The 21,314-nt window shown below is 35.1% G+C and overlaps 1 protein-coding gene across 6 annotated transcripts in view; it reads left to right on the top strand.

The window, feature by feature from the left end:
• The window catches only part of LOC149801808 (uncharacterized), a 91,050-nt gene that overhangs the window by 13,221 nt on the left and 56,515 nt on the right, over nucleotides 1-21,314 (top strand). For all 6 annotated transcript variants that reach the window (XM_089956160.1, XM_089956161.1, XM_089956164.1 and 3 more), the window contains exons 2-11: nucleotides 2,126-2,333; nucleotides 4,526-4,602; nucleotides 5,124-5,182; nucleotides 5,580-6,345; nucleotides 7,680-7,760; nucleotides 8,832-8,863; nucleotides 9,550-9,627; nucleotides 17,215-17,334; nucleotides 18,614-18,739; nucleotides 19,199-19,273. In XM_089956160.1, the coding sequence (XP_089812286.1) occupies nucleotides 2,166-2,333; nucleotides 4,526-4,602; nucleotides 5,124-5,182; nucleotides 5,580-6,345; nucleotides 7,680-7,760; nucleotides 8,832-8,863; nucleotides 9,550-9,627; nucleotides 17,215-17,334; nucleotides 18,614-18,739; nucleotides 19,199-19,273 (1,582 nt within the window). In that variant the 5' untranslated portion in view covers nucleotides 2,126-2,165. The remainder of the gene's footprint in view (nucleotides 1-2,125; nucleotides 2,334-4,525; nucleotides 4,603-5,123; nucleotides 5,183-5,579; nucleotides 6,346-7,679; nucleotides 7,761-8,831; nucleotides 8,864-9,549; nucleotides 9,628-17,214; nucleotides 17,335-18,613; nucleotides 18,740-19,198; nucleotides 19,274-21,314) is intronic.

The following is a 21,314-nucleotide window of genomic DNA, read 5'->3' as shown; positions in this document are numbered from 1 at the left end:
AACGTTTTCTTTGTCATTGTCAGGAAGGTAAACTAGGTAAACTTCATATGTCACAGAAGTCATATAATGAAGGTACAATTCAATAAAATAAAGAAAACGTACGTAGAGATTACCAATGAAAATTTCGTGAATCCGTGAATTTGCGAATCCAGAAACGCGAATGCACGAGGTATTACTGTATTGTCATTAGAATATGTGTTGCATTGGACATGTAATGTCTTAAGAACATAATCATGGTCACAGATCGGTATGTGAATGTGTCTTTTGTTTCTACTTTATGTCGTAACAGCTGAAGTATAGGAATGAACCATTGAACAGTTACGCTTCCCACATTGATGACACATGTCTCAGTTAGTGTATTGTCTTCAAGATCATGATGAATTATTTCCCCTTTTCTGCACCTTTCATCTGATGCTCCTTAAGATAGGGTAATTAAACAGTGTTAGCCTCGATGTCAATGCCACAATAAAGCATTGTCTTAAGGGCCAAAATAATCAGATTGCATGATTTTGCATATTCATGACCTTACCCAGATAGGCGGAGAACAAAAAAATTAACTGAATTGTCGTTTATTTCATTTAGGCTTTAATATTACTTTTTATTGAATTCAAGCAATATTCATCACTGGTGAGCAGATGACCACAAAATAAATCGGAGAAAAATAATCATGATTTATTTAGGGATGACGGTAGGTGGGAGTAACATCTGACTGGTTCGTGCAGTGTACAGATACATTGAAGAGATGACAAAAGTGTCGTCTGTTTTATTAACTTGAGGGTTTCCTGGTTCTGAAGCATGACTGTCAAGTTTGGTTGCATTTGTTCCAATGTGGTTGTACTGGTCAGACAGCAGTCTGAGTGGAATGACATGTAATATGGTTGTGGATAAATATAAGATCCAAGAAGGCATTTTGTTTGGTGAAATTCAGCATCTTCACTCTGACATGCCTTTCTTTTGCCTAGAATTAACTTTCAAATTGTTTAATATTACATAGTCATTGTCCAAAATTAGAAAATATTGATTTATGCCTGAAACTTACCATCAGAATCACACACACACACACACACACACACACACACACATATATGTTTGTATCCTCAAACAATAGTGGTCTAATTAATAAACTAATGAATTTTTGGCGCAATAAATCTTTCCCAAACAAACCAAATCACACCTGTTTCCTTTGCCATCCTATGCAAAAGTAAAGAGGCTGAACCCAGTATTTGACAACTGTTACAAGCATCTTTATTCCTGTTCATGAGCTAATGCTGCTTTCTATTGAATGCAAATCGGAAAAATTATGATGATTTTCTTGGGATTATAAAATGATACAAAAAGCAGCTGATTAAATATTTTGATAGACGGAGAATGTAACTCTGTCATTTATTGCTGCATTTAAAACGGGTCATATATATGCCTATAACTACAGTTATTGCTAATTGTCTACTGTTTGAAAATAAATATGCAATTTTTTTCAGTTATTGGAACACGGATTTTCTAAATATTTGATAATGAATTTCAAAAATGTTAAATTATTTTTTACTGATTTTCATATATAGAAATTTTTTAAAAGTTAAAAAATATACAGATTTTTTAATACTCTACTTATTCTAATAGAAGCCTCATTCTAATAAATGCCCCTTTTTTCACTACAAAAGAAAAAATATTCCTATCTTATCAAGGCTTATAGATCTGTTTATGTCCATTATGGTATGTCCAAATAATTAAAACAGTGTATGAGTAATACAATGACTGTAAGAAAAAAATCAAAACAACTTAGTTTATAAATGTTTTCAGTCAAACAGTAATGTACATTAGTCATCCCCCTCCCCTTTGGAATTGCACTGCCCCCAGGTGTCTCTTGCCATAACTATGGTATTTGGAAATTATTTTGTAATTACATTAGCTTTTCAAAATGAAGAATAAAGACATCATTCAAGCATCTACAGCTCTGGTGGCAAGGTAGGAGATGTAGGGGTTATATGATTCTGTGTTGCTGTTTATCCTTGCATTTTCATCAAATATTAAATGGAACCGAACCCATAGCTCCTGCTAAATGGTGGTGGTGGTGGGACACCAGCATAGGCGTCCTTTTTTTCATAGTGTGTGTTCTCATTTTTGCCAGATACCAAAAGGAACCAGTGTAGGAGTCAACCATAACAGTGATGGCAAAACATACTAAAACCGGGAAAACAAACAAGAACCTATTGGTACACATCAGAAACAGTGTCGGGAACTCAGTTAAAGAGTCTACAAAATGTACAGAAGCTAATAGAACGCCTGGCTACACTGATGGCTCACAACATCGTCTAAAAAATGTATTTATAGCACAGGTTTGTTTGTTTGTTCTTATTAATTTCTTCACCCACTTTTCAGTGATGCTATTAGTTTGTCCAAGTATGCACACTGCCTGGTCGATGAACTCTTATAACATGAAATCTCTGTTTTCTCTGGAATGCACCATTAGGCCTTTTGTTCATGATAAAGTTTTAAAGGGCACCCATAAACATCAGCATTATGTGAGAAAGGGCAGTTGCAAAAAATGTCTCTGTTGATTGCTATATTGTGCTCTTTCTTGAGACAGTGAGGCAGATTTCATGAAGTCAGTAACTCACATGATGTTACCACTCAATCAATGCAGAAAGCTTCTCTTTTACCTCAATTTTACTTCAGGCTTTAATAGAGATTAAGATAACAACTGCAGCGAATTTAAAAGACATGATAGAGTTACTGTATGCATAGGCACTCTTATGCCGATGTATTGTACAAAACTCTAGTATTAAATCAGATGTAGGAGTAATTGAACAAACTCTTGTATTAAATAAGAACATGTAATAATAATTTAACATTGATTTCTTATCAAAAAGTACAATTAGTATGAATTTACCAGAGCAATTCAGAGTTAAGCTTCATGTTAATGTTTTAATGGGTGACATAATGTCGTAAGCAAGGAATAATAAGATGCAGAGTCCCCTGAAGTGCAAACAGATCTACAGACTCATCTCAGGTGGCTGCTATAGCCCCTGTTCCTGGAAAACTGGAGAAAAGCCAATCAACGATGGACACTTTATAATTAATGCAAGTAATGGATTGTGCATGTACAAGTGTATTGGTGCTTTTAAAGTTGACCTTATTTTGTTTGGTGATGATGGGATGGCAACCTGGGTTTTAGAAACCGGTAATTAACTGTATGATTGCATACATGTGATGTAACTAGGGTATCAAACCAGTAGGTTTACAAATTTTGATTGGTGTTTAAACCAGTAGAATTTTTGTCAACATAAATTTTGCGTTTTATGGGGATTGGAAAGGAAAAACAGAAAAAAGAAAATGAGTGAATTTTGTTTGCATAATATGTACTCTCTTCATTAATTAATTAAGCAGCAAGTTTTAAACACAAATCCTATTCTGATGTAAAATGTTACAAAAATGAATGAATACCAGCCAGTTATTTGCCAATTAATGACAGGGAGGAATGGTATGCCTCATGGATCACTGTAAATATTTTTTTCACTTAATCCATTTATTTTTGTTTCCATCCGAAGATGCTTACTGTTGACACATTCACTGTCCTCTTCCAAGCTAAGTTTACCCTGAGGAGGAAGTTCCATATTTGGGCTAAATTTCTGAGTCACATTTCTTAATCAGTGGTTTCTCAGTGGTGGGAGAAAGCGCATGTTTTGGCATTTTAATCTGAATTGAACAAAATTTATAAGAGCTGCCCTTAAATGTTCCTCTATAAACATCTTGTAAGAGTTGAACCATACTAAAACTCAATAAATGTGAGTGTTTTTGCCAAATTCATTTTTTTTGGATTGATCTCTCCTTTTTATCTCTCCTCCACCACAGCTCAGCCAAATTGTATTTATAGACCTGAAAGTCATCATGGACCAACATGGATTGCTTTATAGCTAATAATGCCTTGTAAAACATTCCTTATTTGGGTTTGAACTCTCCAGATTATAACAATAACATAATTAACAGCTTGTAATGTTCATATGTTAGACTTCTGAAGCTGATTATACTCATTTAAACATCACTGCAGTGGTATAATATTTTTGGTCCCATGTAGACTTGTTCCCACTGGTTTCTGTAATGTGTGGATAGAACACATACAAATTTTATTTCTTTTTCAAATAAAGTTTTCAAAAATATTTTATTTTTCAAAAGCAGTCGGTTTCAGCTATAAAACACTGTGTGTAGATGGCCTTGAAAATGGTATTTTTGTTCTACCACCAATAGAATCACATGTTTGGTTGGATGGATGTATGAGTGATTAAGTAACTGGATGTGAACATGTTGCAGATTATCTCACAGTTTCATAAATATATTCATCATGCTGTGAAAAATGTCTTTCTTCAAACAATTATCAATGTTTACGAATATCTTCATTTTACAGCAAATTTATAATGGAAGGTTTAAAGCGTAAATCATTTTACTCTCATACATGTATTGGAAAGAGTAGGTATTTAATTCTGTTTTTCAAATAAACATCTTTATCCATTAAGTCCTAATGTTTTTTCAGTGTGAAAATTTAGAGCAGAGGTTTGCTGACCTCAGAAATGATCAGACGGAGATTGTTAAAAAGCTTGATGTTTTGGAGTAAGTATTTCAGCAGAAGAATAATTACTATTAGCCAAATATAAAGAAAGTTAAAATTTTTCTTTCTGCCAAAAGATGTCTTGGTCAAGATAAGGAAGATGATTTTGTATAATTCTTTGCAAAGTCTTTTTTCGCAACAACTTTGCAGCATAGTTTGTTTCTTTGCGCACTAGAAACTGTTAGATGTCAGTGTGAAAGATATTTGATTTTGAAAATCATGGCCATTCAAAAATGATAATTTTAGTGTAATATCAACACTATTTGCCTTTCTGTTACAAAGTTGTGGGATAAAAAAGCAGATGTAAAAAAGCCCCACAAAAATGAATTACCTACCTACATAAAGTAATTTTGTTGTTTGCATGCACATTTTATTCTATCAGTTTCTTTTATAGCTCACATTTTCTTTTGCCATTTGTACAACTTTATAATTTACGATAGATGGTCTTTGAGAACTGCTCTCTTTTATGCTCTTGAGAATGATAAAAACCTAAAAGCCTAAGAAGTTTTTTCATGTGCTACAGGTCCAGAAGACGTACAGCCTTGGTGTGTTGCGAATCTAGACATGACAAGCAGATATCAGGTATGATGTCTATCTTTTCCAAGAAGATTAATCATAACAGTTACTTTGTTATCTCCAACAAATGGCTACTAACCTTTAATGTCGGGTATAATTTGTAAATATATATCCTCCACAATATGTAATGTATGCAGCATCTTGTGGTGTATTAGCTCTATTTATCTGCTGCTTGTTTTTAAAAATATTAGCCCTGAAGGATCATCCGTTGTTTGGTCTTGTTTCAAACATTTTATTTTTGTTGTAATAAGGTGCTGGACACAACAAACACTTTTGTTGTTCAGATGGTTTTGTAAGATTGTACAGTTTCGTTCATACTAAGAGATAATCAAGCATAAGTTTAGGGTGTAATTAACAGTGAAAAGTAAATAATATAAAGAAAGTAATCTTTTCCATTTTACAGCTTTAGAGGAGACATCGTCGTCTGCTTCCAGCACACTTGATCATACATCTAACAAAAGAGATTCAGATCTTGCTGAAAAATTGCAGATGCTGAGGAGAACGCATACATCTTTTGTCAATGACAATAGGATCATCAACCTCAAAAATGCAGAAAATGTTATTGTTTCAAATACTCGAAGTTTATTTTATTTTTCCAATGTGCATCATTTTAGAACGATACTATCAGCCAGTCAACAGCATGGTGATTGTGTTGCTTTTCAAGATGTTTACGTGGGAGCAACTTCAGAATATGATAAAAGTCTTGTCATTCAGTCTGCATCACCGAAAAGAAAATTTCAGATGAGACAGCTTCGACGGTTTAAAACTGACACGAAGGAAGACAATAGGATAGTGTCATATGAAGCTCAGATTGAACATGTTAGAGATAAGAAAAGCTCGCAAAAGAGGACACAAGCTAAGGAAATAACAAGACAAGATGATCATTTCACTACAGAGCCCCATAAAAACAAAACTGAAACGAAAACAGAAATATTGACTGAAAAGTCAATGACAAAGCCTCAGGCAGATGAGTCAGAAATTTTAATGCCAAAATCAAACACTATGCCAGCAGAATATTCAAGGAAAGGTGTACAAACAATGTCGTTTGAAGAATCAGCAGTGAGTACTAATTCGATGTTGGGTGCTGTTCAATCAGAACTTAAATCAAGACTGCAACAGGCACTTGGTAATCAATTTGATGACTCATTGGTGCAGATTGATGAGGAGCAGTAAGTACATAAATTGTATGGCTAGTTTAGGACAAATTGCAGTACAACTTCCACCACTTTCTATTATAAAGTAATGAAGGAAACCATTTATTAAACAAACTACCAAATACAGCATGATCTACTCTGAGCCCAAAAAGACAGATATACTCAACAAGCTTTCCAATAATAACAGTGACTGTTTCGATTGAATGGTGACATGAGGGATGAATTTTTATGGTCTTGATAAATATTGCTCAAGATCTACCATTTTTTTCAGACCTGTTCAAATTCCTGCTTGGTGATAATTTTGTATCCATTTGTACAGCTAATTAGATACAGTGGTCAATAAAGAGTACTTAAATGTATAACCTTTGCATTCACATTTCAGGTTGTCTGATAACACAGAATATGAAATTATAAATGTATTTACATTCTAAAATGGTTTCCTAGTGAGATTTTACTGAAATGTTTATAAAGGCATTATTAAAACCAAAGCTGTAATTCTCTAAACTAGGACACTTATCCAGGGTCCATCTGAAGCTTACTATGCTGTATTTCGCATAAATGTTCATTCTAATTCCCTGTCCTATCATGGTCTTCTCTCTTCTTCAAACATTTTTTTTTGAAATGCAGGAACAAATTCAAGGGCAGTTCAGTGTATAATTTGTGTCAGTATATCCAAAGATGTCTGTCTTTGTCAATCTTATTTTGTTTCACTTTTACAGATCAAAAATTAATTTCACTTTTATAATCAAGAATTTTAGTTTCAGGCAATACTGAATATTGGTTTTATTTGTGTAATGCTTTTGCTTTTGTTTATAAATTTTAAAATGTGACACAAGACGTTATATATATATATATATGTACATTATGATCAATTTTATCTTCAGACTCATTTGAATGAGTGAAACTTTAGTGAAATGAGTATCCATAGTATCTACTTGACTAATAATTGTTTATATACATGGGGACTAACAGTTTATAATCTAATTAATTAAAAGTATTTAAAAAATAAAATGTCTGCACAAAAACAGCATTATCTACATTCCCTTCTCAGTTATATCCATCACACATGTTCACCCCCACCCCCAAGCTCTACCCCAAAGGATCCAGTTTTTGAACTTTTGTGCACGTCTACAGACTACTCGACATCATGCCACAATATGTGAAGTCTTGGTCTTGAACGATACACGAAGACTTGTGTGACATTATTAAAGCACATGCCAGTGCCATGGAGGAAAGATGACATAATCCCCATCTTTTATTTGAAATGAGCAAGGGTATTATATTGTTAGATTCTTTTCCTCATCCTTTGTCTATAAAAATTCTAAAGATTAATAATATTTCATTTTTAGAATGAAGAATATGATGAAACTGCGTGGTACAGTGGTACAAACCATGTTGACCGATAACCCAGAACTATCAGAACACTTGCAGTATGTAGAAAGACAAAATATTTTATTTTAAAAAAGAGCCAGATTTTTGATGCAGATTCCCACATTTACCACCTTTCTGAATTACAAAAGCAAAGATCACATTTGTTGTAATAAATTATTGTACTGTAGTGCACTACATAGCAACTATTGATGTTAATTATTTGTAACATTTTATGTTAAAATGCCATTCACTATACCTTAAAATTTAGAATACAGTCATGAACAGTCTTTGGTATTTTGGATCCAATAAGTACTAAATGTACTGATTTAGAAATTCACAAGCCAGAGATAAAGTAGATGCAGAAATTGACCCATCAGTAACTGTCAATCGATTACTGGTTATCACTGATTCCAGAGATCTGCTGATAAATCAGATAGCAAGCCATCTTACACTGATTATGAAATAATCTTGTTGACTAACTGAACTCAATATCTGATAGTGTATTCCTGTATAATATAGTCATGTTTATTTTTTCAACCATTTCCAGTTTTGCACGCGTTGAGTGAAATTTTCATTCTAGTACTTGTGTACATTTAAATTTGTGATAAATTGTGCATGGCAATCATGTTCCTAGATCACATCTTTATATTATATCTGTAATATGTTTTTCATACACATCCAAGTACCCTAGCTATGCCATGGAGGTATTTTGCAGTGCTAAGGAAATATGCGTCAGATTTTAATCAGTTCTTTCCATAGTCATATGTTAGTGAATATGAAGAAACCAGATAGTTGATAGGTCAGTTAACACATATATAATAATAGTAAAGTTACGACACCACAATGGACTTAATTAAATTTGATATCAAATGTACAAAGAATTACCTTTTTTTTTTACTGATTTTGTTCTAGACTCATGCAACCATACTTTGGTTCTAGATTAGTGTTCTTGCAATAGCCTTATCAAGGAATACCTGTCCAAAGTGACAAGGTCATATTTGCAAGTGGTAAGAAATGAAAGTTAGATAAAAAGAAATTAGTTGTTCCAAATTTTTAATTGTTATATAAAAGACTGCATGTGAGTGAAAATGTTATTAAGAAAATTTAAACTTGCAATATATTTTCACTAGAATGACAGAGGCCCTGGAGTCTAGCGGAAATGGTAAGTTAATCAAAATTGATTATTTATACTGGTAGCATTACTAAAAGAACTAATGCATGTCCTGAAGAATACAAAACAAGCATTATAATTCAAACAATCACATTTTGATAGAACAGACATAATATGTTTCGTGGGTTTGTTTTGTTTTAGTTCAATCAGCAGTGAAATCATAAATAATTTTGAGGAACTTGCATTTGAATTAGAACAGGTGACTTTTAAGCTTTTCACAAAATTTCAGTAAAAATATATGCATTTAGCTTATTATTTTTCAGTTTAATAAACTAAACCAAGTAAACTTGAGTAACATAAAATGATTTACCTACATGTTCATTTCTACAGAAGGACTAAACTATGTAAAATATTAGCATGGTATAATAAAACATAGGGTGAGAAAATACTCTTTATACATTATAGTAACTACAGACAGGTCCATTTCACTCTCACTAGTGCTTGAAAAGATACGTTATCCTGGCTTTAAGGACTTGTTGATTTCTTAGTTTAATAACAAATCATGTTTTATATCATTCTTGCCCGATGGAGTAAATCAAACCAACACCTAACATGTCTAGTGACATAACCACAGATACACTGATTTTAAATGTTAAGGAATTAAGAATGCAATGAAACTAGATAACACAAAGAGATATAAATTGATTTATCTTAGTAACTGAAACTATTTTTGACAGGTCTTCCTTTCCTGAATATGTCAGCATTATTGCATTCCCAAGAATTGGAGTCATCATATCTTGCTGAATATCAAGAAGGTAGGTAGTACCAACTTTTAATGGTTCAAGTAAATGTAATATTTATATCTCCCACCCTTAGTATACAAATATGCAAATGTACTTACAATTAGGTTATGACCCATGAGAGGTAATAAATTCATTTTTCAACGAATTTTGAATTGTCCCAGTATTGAAAGAAAACATGTATTGTTAAGTTGTTCTAGTATGAACTGGTTTGCAATTTACTTTCACAAATTTGCCTTCATGTTGTTGAAATTCTTGGGTTCACTGCAATTGACTGGGAATCTTATAGAAATTTGAACCAATACAGAACCTGTAGATTCAAAAGACGGAACCAGTAGATTTACAAAATATGAATCTGTATTAATCTCTACTACTTGGTCAGTCCGTTGATTACATGATGTGCATCAAATTGTTGTGCTGAGTTTAGCAAGTTCAACTGCAGTTGGCACAGGGTTACGATTATTGGATGTAACTAATGTCTTTTAATGTCAGTAATGCTATACCTGTTGGCACTGGCTTATGACTATTGGATATAACTAATGTCTTTTAATATCAGTAATGCCATACCTGTTGGCACAGGGTTATGATTATTGGTTGTAACTAATGTCTTTTAATATCAGTAATGCCATACCTGTTGGCACAGGGTTATGATTATTGGATGTAACTAATGTCTTTTAATATCAGTAATGCCATACCTGTTGTCACAGGGTTATGATTATTGGATGTAACTAATGTCTTTTAATATCAGTAATGCCATACCTGTTGGCACAGGGTTACGATTATTGGATGTAACTAATGTCTTTTAATATCAGTAATGCTATATCTGTTGGCACAGGGTTATGACTATTGGATGTAACTAATGTCTTTTAATATCAGTAATGCCATACCTGTTGGCACAGGGTTATGATTATTGGATGTAACTAATGTCTTTTAATATCAGTAATGCCATACTTGTTGGCACAGGGTTACGATTATCGGATGTAACTAATGTCTTTTAATATCAGTAATGCTATACCTGTTGGCACAGGGTTGTGATTATTGGATGTAACTAATGTCTTTTAATATTAGTAATGCCATACCTGTTGGCACAGGGTTATGACTATTGGATGTAACTAATGTCTTTTAATATCAGTAATGCCATACCTGTTGGCACAGGGTTATGACTATTGGATGTAACTAATGTCTTTTAATATCAGTAATGCCATACCTGTTGGCACAGGGTTGTGATTATTGGATGTAACTAATGTCTTTTAATATCAGTAATGCCATACCTGTTGGCACAGGGTTATGATTATTGGATGTACCTAATGTCTTTTAATATTAGTAATGCCATACCTGTTGTCACAGGGTTACGATTATTGGATGTAACTAATGTTTTTTAATATCAGTAATGCTATACCTGTTGGCACAGGGTTATGACTATTGGATGTAACTAATGTCTTTCAATATCAGTAATGCCATACCTGTTGGCACAGGGTTATGATTATTGGATGTAACTAATGTCTTTTAATATCAGTAATGCCATACCTGTTGGCACAGGGTTATGATTATTGGATGTAAATTATTGGATGTAACTAATGTCTTTTAATATTAGTAATGCCATACCTGTTGGCACAGGGTTACGATTATTGGATGTAACTAATGTATTTTAATATCAGTAATGCTATACCTGTTGGCACAGGGTTATGATTATTAGATGTAACTATAAAGACATTAAATGTCTTTTAGTATCAGTATTACCATCATACCTGTTGCTAATTTTGCATTGCTAGTATTAGGACATTACCCAGCTGAACAATGAAAATTCCATCCTCCCATTAGGGTGAACCAGAACCTTGAAGAACATTACATCTTGGGCATGATTGAAAGGCCATCTTCGTGTAATTTTCAGTCCTTATTGTAATGTTCGGCATTGTTTACATAAAGATGTTTAGCCACCACTTCTTGGGTCAGCGAGCAAATTATAAAATGTTTTGTGTGCCATATTCTTTGTGAACTTAAGGAATATATCCTGACAGATCTTTTGATAAATTTGTAATTAGGTTATTTTGAGGAATGTTATGCATTTGTTTCATAGATGTGGTGTACATCTTGGCAATATATTTTCCCATCATAGGGTGTTGGGTTTTCAATTTGGTTGTTTATTTGTATTCAGATAACAATTTCTAAGCAGCTAACGATATGTAATTTATTTTAATTTCTTTATGCTTGCTTGTTGCATTCAGTGTACTCACCTATCAATCATTTTATTCATCATATCTATACTATGATTTGTGACATTTTTATAAACAGGCTGAACATCACTTCTTCACTTCATCTATTGGGCTTTCTTATTGAACTTGGGTGTATTTCACCATTTTAGTTTCAAAATTTAATTACTTAATTACTCCCTTTTAATTAGCAGTCATAATCTACTGTTTATTTACAATTTTGTTTGCTAAGTTTTAGTAGCCCCTGATGTTGTGTAGCCTTGTTGATTTAATTAATTGCTTTGTTAGTCTTTCTTTAAGCTTAGCATTGCTACAGTTTTAACATTTTATCTTAGTGAAACACTCAGATAAGGCTTTTTTTCTTTCTTCACTGAATATATTAGCTAACAAACCTAGACCATGCTGTACCTATTTCAAAGCTTTTTTTTTATACATCAGCCTTCTTGCAGGATCTTTATTTCAGGAGCAATGTCTAAGCAAGGTGTCACTAAGTGTGGCCACAGGAAATCTCCCATGCACACACACCCCACTTGTTTATCCTATATGCACTGTAAGAGGACAGATGGCTGTCTATTTTGTAGCCTTTGTTGTGACAAGATATGGGATCTTGTGGATAGTCGAAATATTTACCAGGCAAGAAAGCAGTTATCCTCATCTTTGTCAGTTTTCCAAGTTCTTTTTGTACGAGTCCCTTGGGTCTCAGAGACAGGTTACCCAAGTTTCACAGTATACTCATAGGATTAGTGGGCATGTATCAAGGGAAAGTATAAACAGGTAAAGGGAGGGGCAGCACTGTATCCATTCTGTGTGGCCTGAGAGTCAACCCTCTCAAGAGGGTGGAGCAATACTGTCACCATTTCTTGAGGGTAGAGAGAGTCACACCCTTCGTTGGGGAAGAGCAGCATCCTCTCTTTACCACTGGGATAGAGAGCAAGTCATGCCTTCCCCTTGGGGAGGAGCAGAATCCTTAACTGACCCATTGCTTGGTTAGGGCTGATTGTGAGCCACACCTCCCTTAAGGGGAAAGCAGCACCCTTTCATCCCTAAAATCAAGGATATTTCTATGGGGACCTGGGCTCACCTTCCAGTGAAAACACTCAAATCTTAGAACAAAAAGCTAGGTTATTAATGTCCATATTCTTGCATGCCGACCCCCACCTTGTTCAACCTACTGAAGGTGGAATCTCTGTTGCTGATGGCTCTCAACCATTTTTTGGAAGCAGTGGCATAAGCCTCATAGAATACATTGTCATTGTCCATGACCTTGTCAGTGGGACTTTTCACCTTCACAAGGATGTGGCAGTAGACACTTCCAAGGCATTACTAGAGCACAGAACTATCTGATGGTTGCACCACCTGGAAACTGAAACCCTTCAGAGGGATCATCCCTTCTGTGGCTACTTAGGATTTGAGAAAGCATGAACATTGGTCCCTTGCATCTACTTCTGGGCCTTCAAATTCAGCCAAGAAGCATAATTGTCTTGACTACTCTCAGGACCCACCAGCTAAATTCTTTACAGTTGAGCATAACCAATCAAAGCAACAACACCATTTCAGAGCTGCCCCTTGTTAGGTGGACCCTCGAAGGGTGTGCTGCAAAAACCAGAGGAAGAAGTTCACTGGGCCTACCATCTTTCCTAATGACAAGGGTGGACAGCTTGAACAGCTTGAGGGAGAATCTCCCTTGCCTGCAGAACATACCTCTCTACTTGGTTCTGTTGGTGCCAGACTCAACCTCTTTTCATAGACTTGGTCAGGCATAACAGTCGATGGTTGGGACCTTTCTTTCCTAAGAGATTGCTACTGGCTTCGGTTCTGGGATCTCCCTCATGTAAGGTCCTCCATTTGCTTCCTACGGCTAAAGGAAGAGATCAGTTCTTTTCTTCAAAAGGTTATAGTAGAGAGGGTGTTAAAAAACCAATCTCCAGCCTTCTATTATCACATTTTCCTGGTAACCCAAGACATTTTCCTTCCTAAAAAATGTTCTTCTTTAGACCACACCCTCAGTTAGGAATGCCATAAATCCTGGCATTGGGTAGTCCCCATTGATCTTCAGGATGCATATCATCACATTCCTATCTTTCTTCCACACAGGAACTACCTCAAAATTTGTATGGAATGGGAGATTTTCCAATTCTGAGCTTGGCCATTCCACCTAGCCTCCAATTCAAGCTTAATCTATCTCATGATTTTCTCACAGACGGATCATTAGTACATGTCCCTCTGGACAGAACAGACAGGATCCTGTCCCTATTGGAGACACTGAGAGTAGAGACCAAGTTGTCAGCTTGTCTTTTTTTCTCTCAGTTGGAGACCTTGAATGCCACAGTGGACCTGGTTCCCCTGCTCCAATTTCTGCTTTATAATAGCTTTGAGATTGCATAGGGACCCCTTGAATGTTGTGATCTCTCTGGATTGGGATTTCCACCAGCATGTAAATTAGTGGGCAAATCAGGACCAGCTTCTGGCTGGAGTATCCATACACATTACCTGAACTCAACTCTCACCTGTTTGCAGACACATCTGATTCAGAGTGGGGTCTCATCTAAAGCCAGAGGGTCTGGTCCTTCAGGTTTCGTGGTCTAAGGAAGAATTAAGAATCTAACCTCTACGTACAAATTTGGGAAAGGAGTATTTTTTTCAGCCTTTATGGGTGTGTCCAGCACGATGGACTCCTGCGATAAAACTTACCTCTGAAGACAAGGAGGCACACATGCTCCTTCTCTCTTAATGAAGGTTTGGAACCTCATACACTGGACAGCTTCAGAAGGAATATTCCTTTGAGTTTGCCACATGCCCGGCAGTGTGTCAAGGAAAGGAAACATAGATCTTACAGAATGGTTCCAACACCATTCCATAGCAAACTCCCAGTTCCATCTTTGGGAAACTACTTTGGTGGATTTGTTCACAAACAAGCTGAACAACAACCTCCCCATTTTCATTTCCCCAGTCCCCAACCAGTGGGCCTGGGCAGTGGATGCCTTCAACATGAAGTGGGATCTTCTATTTGCTTACACATTTCCATCCTTCAGGATGATCCTGCAGGTCCTACACAAAGTCAGGCCACCACAGCTCAACTCATTTTGATTGCCTGTCTGTGGTCCCACCGATCATAGTTCAGTGATTTTCTCTATCTGTTGGTGGGCCATCCCATTACCTTACCTCAGGGGAGGGACTTTCTGTCATAGCGGAGGATCTGTCTCCTCTGCAACAGTCCACAGATTCTCTGCCTTCATGCTTGTCTCATCTCAAACAACCTCACTGCAAAGGTTTTCAAGCCAAGCTGCCAAGTGCATCATTCAATCCAGGATGTAATCAATCTCTAAGGTACATGATGCCAAATGGAGAATCATCTGTGATTGGTGTAGTAGAAAATGTGTCAGTCCGAGCTGTCCCTCTGTGACCACAGTGGCCAATTTTCTTCTCTTGTTTTTATTTTATAAAGAAAAACAATGTTTAGATTCTTCTATTTAGGGCTATAGAATAGATCTTTCCAACATTCAAATTTTCTAAAAGCCCTTTCATTAGGATGGTTTCTCATATGCAGACCTGATTAGGTATTTCAGATTGCAGTGTCTCAATATGTAATTTCTAAATAGAATCTACTATCTTGTTGTCTCAAAATACCTCCATCCCCCATGAACCTTTGGGTGTAGCTTCCTTTGAGAACCTTACCCTAAGACAGTTTTCTTGCCATGTTAGTGTCTCCGAGAAGAAGGAATGAATTCTTTGCCCAATCCATAGAGCAGGGCTGTTATTGTTGTTGTTGTTGGTGTGGGGTTTAATGCCATCTTTCAGCACACGATAGGCTATACATGGCGGCCAGTATTAATGGTGGAGAAAGAACCCGGGAAAACCCCGGAAAGAACCACTGACCCACGAGAAGCTACTGGCAGGCTTTCTCACATACCCACATTGGCTGAATCTGAGACTCGAATCAGTGCAGACGGAGGTGAGATGGCAGTGATCTGTAATGGAGAGCACTTTAGACCACTTGATCACTCGGGGCCCCCAAGTAGGGCTGTATCTAGTTCATTTGGATTTATGAGTTAGTTTCTCAATTTTTCCAACCAGGATATTTTCACAAACAAACCACTTCCTTTGGCTGCTCCACTCCCAGTTGAGATCCCCAGTCTCTGCCATATCTGTGTTGAGATGACAAAATTAGACATTTTTGTCCAGTTAGTGCTCTAGGATTTTACTTGGCTTCCTCTAAAGGGTGAATCAAGGATGGAAAATGTCTTTTCCAATCCATTAAAGGTTCAGCTGATAGTTCAGTTTCTGCCATTTCTGGGTAAATTACAGTAACTATCAAGCGAGCTTATGAATCCCTTACTGGTAGGTACCTGCCTTTCATGAAAATTAAAGCCCATGAAGTTTGTGCCATTGCTGCCTCATGGGCCTATCAAACACAATCATCTTGGAATAGGTGGTGAAAGCTACATTTTGGCACTCTTTCATTCCTTTTGCTCCTTTTACCTTTTCTCATTAGCCCCTCATAGTGAAGGCAATATCTGACTGGGCCCAATCATCATTGCTCAAAAAGTAGCCTGTGTGAATTCCATCATGTAGTAGTCCCCTGTGCTTCTGTGAGGGTGAGTATTCTTTTGTGTTTGTGTTTCATTCACCTTTTGGGATCATCAGACCTCTCACCAAACTTTCAAATTCAGCTATGCAGTAGTAACAGGTATGATATTACTGCCATTGAAATTATTTTGCGAGTGGGGGGTAAAACTAAATTTATTGATGTAATATTTATCTGTTGCTTTTTCCAGATTCTTTCCTCCCTTCTTGCACCGAAACCTCACTTAGACTGTCCCCTCAATTATATGAAGAAGGCCTGTCAGACATTCCTGAGATGTATGGGGTTCTCATGCAGGGCTGACCCATTGTTCTGGAAAGATCTGGTTCAAACTAAGGGGGTTAACTCCCCCAAAGGAAATCTACTTATTTATAGCTGTTGAATCTTAATAGATAATTAGTTCTAATTATCAAGGTCACATAAGCTGTAAAATTAACTGTTTCTTGTTGCTGTTTCTCAGTGGTTTTGAATTTTAAGGTTCTTCAAATTTTAAAATGGATTATTTATTGTATCTAGTATATATGTATGCGTGTTATATCAGTGTGACTCAGTTTGTTTGTTTCTTTACATAAAAGACTGAAATGATCATTGATGGAATGTGTATTTCTTTATGTTTGATCTTTTTAATATACTTGTTTTACAGCTGTTAAAAGTGTATGCACTATCAAAGTGGTCAACAGACATTTAGGAAATACCATCTTTATGTTTGTCAACACAGTTTATACATGTCTATGTCTGTCTCTGTAAAAGAGAGCATATTTCAAGCATTCTGATTTGTTTATTTCTTTTAACGTTTTTTTCCCCAAATAGGCAGGAAACACAGAGAATCAGGGCACAGTGTTGAAACAATTATTTGTTTGGATACATCTGAGTCCATGAAAGGGCCATCATGGACAAAAGCTATTACATTTGCAAAGAATTTTATACAAGGTTTGTATAATTGTCTCAGAGTAAAATAACACTTTATTTAACAGTTTTAGAGCATATATACTGCTTATGTACATAAAAACGAGTTTCAGTATACCAGTTAAATAATAATGTTGATATAAGCATCTTTTTTATCTTCATAAAACATCTGCTTTCATTCGAGTATTTTCACAATACAGTAGAACAAAAAAGCATTTCCAGCATGGTAAATTGAGATATTTATTTACAGTCTTATAGTGTTCTGACATCAGATAATCCAAAGCCAACATTATGTGAATATCTTCCACATGTACATGGAATACTGAAATATTTATTCTGTACAACTTTTTTTCATTCATCCTATCTATTTATGGATTCATATTTGCATGAACTGTGACGGTTTTGTCTTGATATTATTTTATTATTTTTCTGCTTCAAGTTTTTTCATCAAATAACCTCACATAATAAATTGTATTTGGTTTTTCTATTCTAGTTGAAAGAATGCCATAGTTTACACAGACGTAAACTTTCATACAAGCAAAAGTACTCATTATGCATTAGCAACCAGAAAAGAAATTAAATGTAGATATTGACTCTCTGAAACTAACCCAAGAAAATGTGTATATTTTGTTGTGACCTAATTATCAAGTTTGTAAGACATGACAAGTAGAAGACATAAATATTCTGGTTTGTTGTTTGGTCAGTATTCTGGTAAAGTTACACATCAACTGTACGAGTCTCTTTTGTTTTTGAGGAAGTTACACATCAACTGTACAAGTCTCTTTTGTTTTTGATGAAGTTTCACATCAGCAGTAATAGGTTACATGAATATCTCTTATTTTTGCAGCCAATGTGGGTATGTGAGAAATGAATATCTCTTATTTTTGCAGCCAATGTGGGTATGTGAGAAATGAATATCTCTTATTTTTGCAGCCAGTGTTGGTATGTGAGAAAGCTGCTAGTAGCTTTCTGTGGGTTGGTGGTTCTTGACAGGTTTTCCCAGGTTCTTCTTCTACCAGTTATACTGGCTGCCATATATAGCCTATCTTGTGCTGACAAACGGCATTAAACCTCAAAACAACAAAAACAGACAACTTTTATTTGCAAATAACTGTTCCATAATGATGGGGTAATGTTTTCTTTCTAATAACATATCATTGACTTTGTTAGCACATGATCTCATGCATTTGAACTTTTTTTCTGTTTTCTTTCATATATATTTTTTTGTTTAAAGGGAGAGGTGCATTCATAATTGATTGCCTTATTTACCTTTCATTTTGTTTCTTTATTTCTTTTTCAACAGAAGTGAAATATAACCCTTGTGGAGATCCAAGTGTATTTGAGCGACTAGGACTCGTTACTTTTGGACAAGTAACACGTGTACAAGTACATCTTACAAGACATTATCACGAAGTTCTTTCAAAACTGGGTAATGCAAAATTATATGAAAGTCCCATTAGGTTAAAGGATAGTTGTTCTTTGCAGGAAAATAACTTCCTTTTTTTGCTGTCTATTCTGTTGCTAGGATATTCATGAACTTGTTGATTGTCATCCATTTACAAATATATTATGGAATCGGAGAGTGCTGTAGAGTCTAGTGTAATGTAGTATAGTCTAAAGTATTGTAATGTGTATTATTGTGCAGTGTAATATAGTACAGTACAGTATACTTAAGTATAGTATTGTAAAGCAAGATAGAATCTCTGGATGAGAAATTACTGTATAAGTGACCATATTGGTAATGTACACAATTATTTTACACAATGTAGCAGTTATTATATATATATATATATATATATATATATATATATATATATATATATATATATATATATATATATCTACACACACACACACAATCATAAAGAAAGTTATTTTTACATTGAAGATACGCTTTCACCCAGCGGTCCCACACCAATGACGCCAGGTTTAAAAATGTGTGCAGTTGCATTTGAGAGTGCAGGTAAGTGACATTTTATGTTTCAGATGTCATCAGTCAATATTAAGTGTTTCTTTCTTGTTTTTGTTATATAATAAGATATTGTAATAATTTTTTTCAGACTTACATCCATGGACAAAAATCCAGCAATTTAACAGAGATGTGAATTATAGATTAATTAATTCAACATGCAAAGTGAATCGCTTCATTTCATATTCTGTTATTACTACTAGTGATTTTATTAATAAATTAATACACTCTGTTTCTATGCAAAATGCAGATGCTGTTAACACTGTTATTCACAAATATTCCTGTTGCACCATGGGAACTATCATAACCAATTAAAAATTGAAATCCATAATTGTAGTAAACATCAGAGAAGGTCCCAGAGCACGTCATTAGCACAAACTTTTTACAAATTTGCACACTTGGAAAGTGGTGGTGCACAAGAACTACAGATTAGTTGAAAGTTGTACATATGACAATGTACTCTGTGCGGAATACAATTTTATTCAGCTGTTCACCCATAAAGCACTTGTCACGATGTGTATTTTTTCATAACTGTTTACAGATCTGTTTTTTTTGGCTTGATATGATTGGTTGTTAAACTAAATTTGATTGGCACAGTGGGCACAGTAACAAGCATTCTGTCATAGTTTGAACCTTGCATCAAAGAAGTTTTTCTAATGTTTGTTCATAAAATGGGTTATCTTGAATACCCAAAACGGTTGATTCCCTGAGTGGTTCATCTTTAGAAGACAACTTTGTTTAGCAAATACTGGCTGATCATATTGGTGAATGCAATTTATTTTTAAAGTAAGGAAGCCTATCAGATTATTGGAGCTGAGTGTTAATGGAGATACCAGTGATTGATTTTGAACCCGAAAACTGTGTTAAATTCAAGTCCATAGTACATGCAGGTGCATCTTTTTACTCAGTTACACTCCAGTATACTAAAATACAACCAAGTGCATAATTTTTAATATTAAAAGTATACTAAACTTTTGTTATTGGTGTATTTAAACAAAAGTTATATTTTGTGAAATATTAGGGCTGATCCTTTAAAACATACATGGGACCCAGGGAAGGCACTTTTAAAGTGGGGTATTCACCAATAGATTCAGTTTAGAATTTTTTATCATTTTAATATGAATTCTTTCAGATGAAAGTACCCTGGCATATATTTTTTAAAAATCTGCCTACCCTGGGTACTGCCTTCCCAGGTACCATGCTTAAACGGAACAGCTCTTAACAATAATCTGTAAATTTTAGCATTTTCCTGATCATGTGACAATGGGTGCATTTGTCAAGTGAAATCTAGTCTAAACATGTGGTTGAATTCATCATAAATAATTTCACTATTTTATACCTTTTTCTATTTTTTTTTGTGTGTTAATAATTAATATATTCTCCATGTTTATCAACATCATTGCATTGCACAATTGTTCAGTGCTGATTATTTAAGTAATGGGTGTATTTTTAGAATTTGATTATACATACCTTTAAATGACAATTATTCGTGGGGCCCTGAGTGGCCGAGTGGTCTGAAGCGCTCTTCGTTACGGATCACTGTCATCTCACCTCTGTCTGTCGCGGTTCGAGTCTAAGATTCAGCCAATGTGGGCATGTGAGAAAGCTTGCCAATAGCTTCTCGTGGGTCGGTGGTTCTTTCCGGGGTTTTCCGGGTTCTTCCTCCACCATTAATACTGGCCGCCATGTATAGCCTATCGTGTGCTAAAAAATGGCGTTAAACCCCACAACAACAACAACAACAACAATTATTCACTTTATTTGGATCCTCATACATTCATATACCTTTGGTAGGTCATTTTACACACCCTGAGGAGTATGTATGGCAAAATCAATGTTAAAGTATGTTGATATTTTTGGATAAGATCAACCTAAAGGTGTGATCCAGTACAATTTAGATTAAATGTCATGTGCTGTGATGTCACAATGAAAGCTATGCTGATAAACAAATTCATACTACCCTTTATTATGACAGTTAGACTCGACATGTTCTTTTCTTAACTCAGTCTAGTACATGGGCACCATTTTAAAAGTG

The sequence above is a fragment of the Sinohyriopsis cumingii genome, chromosome 4, assembly GCF_028554795.1.
Source record: "Sinohyriopsis cumingii isolate HCF-2022 chromosome 4, ASM2855479v2, whole genome shotgun sequence".
Lineage (NCBI taxonomy): Eukaryota > Metazoa > Mollusca > Bivalvia > Unionida > Unionidae > Sinohyriopsis > Sinohyriopsis cumingii.
Note: the sequence above shows the minus strand (reverse complement) of the source record. Positions and strands in the feature narration are given on the sequence as shown.